Source organism: Apis dorsata, unplaced genomic scaffold, assembly GCF_000469605.1.
Source record: "Apis dorsata unplaced genomic scaffold, Apis dorsata 1.3 scaffold_291, whole genome shotgun sequence".
In the NCBI taxonomy this organism is placed as follows: Eukaryota; Metazoa; Arthropoda; class Insecta; order Hymenoptera; family Apidae; genus Apis; species Apis dorsata.
The window spans coordinates 591,355-597,570 of NW_006263566.1; the positions used below are offsets into that span (position 1 = coordinate 591,355).

General features: G+C 30.4%; 1 protein-coding gene across 1 annotated transcript in view; it reads left to right on the forward strand.

Annotated features, from left to right (window-relative positions):
- LOC102678073 (potassium/sodium hyperpolarization-activated cyclic nucleotide-gated channel 3) overlaps positions 1–4,133 on the forward strand; it is a 191,080-nt gene extending 186,947 nt beyond the window's left edge. The window contains exons 16-18 of the mRNA XM_031511085.1: positions 1–126; positions 1,863–1,998; positions 2,500–4,133. The exon at positions 1–126 is cut by the window's left edge and continues 39 nt beyond it. Coding sequence (XP_031366945.1) covers positions 1–126; positions 1,863–1,998; positions 2,500–2,643 — 406 coding nt within the window. The 3' untranslated portion in view covers positions 2,644–4,133. The remainder of the gene's footprint in view (positions 127–1,862; positions 1,999–2,499) is intronic.
- The last annotated feature ends 2,083 nt before the right edge of the window (positions 4,134–6,216 follow it).

The window sequence follows — 6,216 nt, forward strand, 5'->3', positions numbered from 1 at the left end:
GGTCCGCGCCGAGACGTACTGCAATCTCTTCAGCCTCTCGGTGGATCATTTTAACGCCGTGCTGGACCAGTATCCGTTAATGCGCAGAACGATGGAAAGCGTTGCCGCCGAGAGGTATAAGCTTTGGTTAGGTTTGTTCTATCGAGTTGGTGTGCTAATAGATGTCAATCATCACTCCCACTTCCATGTTGATTTTTTTGAACATTGTGTACTGTCCGACGAAGCGAGTTCTATCAGTCATTCTTCTTCTTTTTATTATTATTATTATTATTATGATTATTATGATTATTAGTATTATTATTATTATTGCTATCGTTATCTAATAACATTTCATATTCGCTTGTCTCTTTTTAACGTATCTTTGTTATATTATTATTATTGTTGTTGTTGTTATTATCGTTGTAATTATTATTATTATTATTATTATTTTATTATTATTTTGATATTATTTATTTCGTATTTTTGTCTCTGCTTAGTTTCTCGACTCGATAATGCTTTTTTTTACATACACTTTACACACACAAGTGAAATGATATCTTATTTGGCTCGTGGTTCTTTTTTTTACGATTGAAGAATCTCTCTTAATGAACAGTGACAGTGCAGAATCTTTTTTTCTTGGGGAGAAAGTATTACAACGAAAAGCGCACTAACTTACAATAAAGGGACGGGTATCCGTTAGATACGCGTCTCCAATGAATTGAGAGAGTTTAATGAAATGGTATTTCTTTTTTTCTTTTTTTTTCCCTCTTTCTTTTTTTTTTTTTTTTTTTTTTTTTTTTTTTTTGACTCTCTCAATACGTGGTTCACCGTTCGACGAGCGATCGTCTCCGATTTTTGTAGACGAAGCGAGTCGAATGGGGTTCGACCCGTTTCGAAAAGAAAGAAGAAAGCTTGAAAACACCGCGACAAAATATCTTCACACTCGACACATTCACTTACATGGTAATGTTGTTCATGATTTTGCAAACATACTTTGTATAATGAGTTTTGGATTTCTCGGTTTTGCCGCATCTCCGCAGAGTCACATTTCTCTGTTTCGTTTTAGATAGAAATTTTATATAATTTATCGAACGATAAAGAGAAAGAAGCTGAAGCACATTTCTAGATATTAGATGATTTTTATAATATAACTTTTTTCTTTTCATTTAAATGCACCACTATTATTTATCCCAATCAGTTTCGTTTTAATAGTTTATGTATAAAAGTTACTGCCTTTTAAGTTCAAACAATTAGACTTTTAACCCCTCACGAATATTATAGAAATTTTAATAGATATATAATAAAGTATATTGAGAAGAAAAATTTAAAGTTTCAGAATTTCAATCAATGATAACACAAATCAATAAAATTATTTTTTAAAAATTATGCTATTTTCAATACATCTCAATTGTATTCTTATTTTATTCCCTTTTCCTCTCTTAAAAAATAAATTAAAATCCACAATTCTGATAATAGAAAATAAAACTATACAATAATAATATGTTTGATTACATTGATTAATGAAAAAATTCTTCGCATCGTAATCGCAAACTACTATCCTCCCTTTCCGATCTTCGAGGAGTTAAAACGAATAAAACATTAATTACAAACACACGTAAAATGTGATTCTGCGGGGCGCATTTCAAAGCTACTGACTTTCTTTTACCCAGTCTTGTATCTCACATTGTGAAACCTTTAGCGGTGCAAGTGGTATTAGAAACGAATAATACAACTTTGTTCCAAGTCGCGGCGGAATAATAATATACGATTTTTTAGGGAATACCTGTAACACTGCTAAACGGTTTGTAAGTCGATCGATGTGAATTAATCGTTGGTTGTGTTCCGTGCAACATTCCCTACGCTTAATTGTGCTCTCTCTATAGGTTAAACAAAATCGGCAAAAATCCAAATCTGGTGGCTCATCGAGAGGAGGATCTCGGCAGCGAGTCGAAAACGATAAATGCTGTAGTGAATGCGCTCGCGGAACAAGCTGCGCATGCTAGCGCCAGTGAGGAATCGGTAAATATATATATTTGCATCGTTGCCGAAGCGATAGATTTTTCTCATACTTTTTATTAGAAGTATTACTGCAAATATATAACATTGAAAATATATAACATTTCACAGTGAAATCGGTATAAAAATATCAATTAATTTTTTAGTGACATTGATACACGATTGATATCGAATGTACAATTGCATAAACTTTGCATTGCATCAATAAATAATATAAAGAAAATGAACGAATTAAAATATACGATCACCTGATAACGAACAATCCACTTTGCACCAACACTTTCGTCGAGCTCTGTCAATTGAAGGATAATCCTTGTCAGTTTTTACCTAGAACAAAAAAATATTTATGTATTAGAGTTAAATTTTTGTTAAAAAAATTTGATTCGTTGCATACTATTATATACAATTGGAAAATTACTTGTATCTAAAATTAAATGAATCTGATAAAAGAAAAATTTTTCTTAAATAATTATATTGAAATAATGTATTATTCTCCAATTCCAGGTACACAGCATGGAGCTGAGGACCCTCCCTTGCCTGTTGCCCAGACCAAAGTCTGAAAACAATTTTGCGAGTCAGGAGCTCTCTCGAGAGGGACGACGAATCTTCCACAAGAGCGACACTTTCCACAAGGATTCGTATCAATGACGACACTCGTTATACTAGCATACAGAGAGATACTAACGGCTCCATGAGCGACAATGGCTGCGTCCACTGTCGATCGAATCATTGGCGGCAGTTTTAAGCCTAGATCCTGGACGCTACACTAGAAGCAGTCTATACATAGATATTCGCTATGCCAGTAGTCCTCTAGCGATCGATTTCTAGCGCCTTCTTATATTAACCTGACGGCACGTTCCAGTTGTCCAGGATCTATGCATAAAATCGTGCGGACCAAAAAATATATATCAACGTTCTCCAACGATGGCACAGCATACGACAAATGTAATAAAATCTTCGTTTCGGCGTAATCTTGTTTTTTCTCATCCGTGAGATGTTCAACCTTAACAGCAATAAACGAAGCAACCGACAAACGAAGAAGAGAAACATTATCGAGAAGGAATAATATGATCGAAATAAATTTTCATAAGCTTGTGGAATGTGTCGAAAATTCGATAAGGGAAGAGGAAGAAAATAAGAGAAGAAATAGACTTCGCTGTGACATCGAATGGAGAACAGGGAGCCGTTATTCCTGCCACGAGTCTTCTTCATCGACGTAGGCGTCGGGATTATGGCGAAGAAAAAAACGACGACCGAGGATGAAGATCTCAAACGACGAAGAGCAGGCCTAGAAATTTATAAAATGTACGTAGCCCATCGTGGACTAAATAGGATATCTTAAAACAACAGTGTTAAGCGATGCGTAATTTCTCTGTGATTTTGCAAAAAGCCGTACGTCTCTATTTTAAAGAGAAGGAAAACAAGGGAAAGAGCATAATCTATACACGAACGATATTAAGATTTTGTTTTTGATTTTTTTTTTTTTTTTAAAGACAATTAATCGATATTAACAGAGGAGGAGAAGGAAGAAACTCGTGAAACGAGGGATATTCCAGTTATAAGTTTGTTAACGTGTTTTAACTTTAGCTTCGTATCGTTGAATAATCCTGTGCGAATAGTCGAATGAAGAGAGGAAGAATAAGAGAGAAGAGCTTGCGATATCCCGAAAGTTGGCAATCGAAAGAGATAAATAAAAAGATAAGAAGATAAAAAGAGAAGAAGAAAAAAAAAGAAGAAAGAAAATATTTCGTTTAATCTAAGATCCTGAGATCGATGAAACACGCCAGCAGCAATTCGGAACTCGTTTTCTTCGAGTTTATGATATATCTTCGATAAATATCGTTTTATTTTATTGAAACAAAAAAAAAAACTACAAAATAAAATGTCTCATGAATTGATTCGATGAGAAAATAATATCGGATAAACAATATCGAATTGATTTATATTCAAATCGAAGTTTTAAAAGACCGTCCTGAGACGTAAACGAAAGAAAAAGAAAGAAAAAGAATTCAACGCCACAGGAACGGAGAAATATAAAAGATATACGAAGAACCTTTTAGGGATAGGAAACAAAAGGAATCGGAAGAAGTTTAAATCGTTCTACAAACAAACAAACAAATAAAAAAAAAAAAAGAAAATTAATATTATAAAAAAATCGAAGGCCCAAAGATCGTGTTAACTTGTTGAGTGTTCTTTGGGCTATAATGGCTAATATTAAGAAAAAAATAAAAACGTCAATGAATGAGAAATACTACAATTAAGTGGAACGTGAGAGAGAGCGAACGAGAGAGAGATAAATATACCTTTTTATTCAGGCAAAAGACATGCGATGTACTATAAGAAGCGAACATAAAAGGAGAATTAAATTAGAAGAAAGAGAGAAAGCTATAAATATTATGTAATAAATTATTATTGTTACCGATTATCATTGCAATGATTATTACATCCACTACCGCATAAATGAAAATAAAAAAACACTAGGCAGATTAAATAAAAACAAAAAAACTAAAACGTAAATGAGAGAACAGATAACACATTATATTATATATATATATACATATATACATATACATAAATATACATATAAAGTATGCATAGTGGTCAATACCGTGTTGCAGATATTATGTAACGTTTTAAACTGTAAAACGCAAAGAAGGGTTAAACACCGACAACACCGATATACATTTACGGACTGTTTCAAACATAGTGACGATTTTTTAATAAAATAAATTGCTTCTCTGATTAATTTCATAATTAGTTGAATATTTTTCAGGCGACAAGAAAAAAATAAAAAGATAAAATATTAAATTAGAATTAAGATCAATATTACTGAATTATATTATTTTTGTAGCTATTGACACGTATATTTTAGCGGTGTTATTCTTTACGCTTCTTGAAAGTTTAACGCGACTGTTGAATTTGTCTGATATTAACACATATTCGTAGCGGAAGAAAGAATGCTCGATTTCGAGAAAATATTTCCCGGGTCAGTGGCTCCTGATTCGAATTTTATCGTGCATTCTCTTTTAAATCTTAAAATAAATAAAATATTCTTTATTTCTTTTTTTTTTTGTCATTTCTAATACTATACGTTTTATTGTTTTATGATATTCATTTAAAAATATATTTTCTATCAAAATTTAATTAATCCTTAAAGGCCATTATAGGATGAAATTTCACTCCGAGTAAATGTTTTCATATAATAGTTTTTAAGAGTTAAATAAATTTAATAAATAAATAATAATTTAATAAATAAATTTATAATTTGATATTTCAAAAAATAGAAATATTTATGTGATAATAGTGTGTGATAAACAAAAAAGATCCAGGAACCACTGTTCTATCTGTTAACTCAACTGAACTTAGATCGCATTTGTTAACAATAATACTCTTCTTTAAATAATTAAATGAACGCCCTAAAAATCTAATTTATATGAAATAGCAACGTTGCTTGTTACTTTGAAGTATTATATATAAATACTATGTATACATGCCACATACATACCACATTACACACATATTGATTTATCACTGAGAACATATACGGCGAGTGAAAGAAACGTGCCATTCGTTTCCTAGTTGAACGTATACATCTTTCGTGCATATGTGATTGGATATGCATACATGTACATATATACATATATAAATATATAAATATCCACGTAAGAGAGTCTAGAAATATTATATACATGCGTTTCATATACATATGTAAACATATACACCTACACACATGCGAGAAAAACCTATTTTTCATGTAAGAGAGAGATAGTTTTCTGTCATTATTTTACATCCCCTCACGTCATCCTGAATAATATTATATTATATAAATATATATATATATAAATAACGATAAAAATAACTAACTACGATAATTATTATTATTATTGTTGTTGTTGTTATTATTATCATTACTATTAATATTATTATTATTAATATCATTATTACTATTATTATTATCATTATCATTATTATTATTGTTATTATTATTATTATTATTATTACTATTATTATTTCTATCATTATTACCATTATAATCATCATTATAATCATCATCATTATTATTATTATTACTATTATTATTTCTATCATTATTATTACCATTATAATCATCATCATAATCATCATCATTATTATTATTATTATTACTATTATTATTACTAATATTATATTATATTATATTATATTATACTATACTATACTATATTATACTATATTATATTA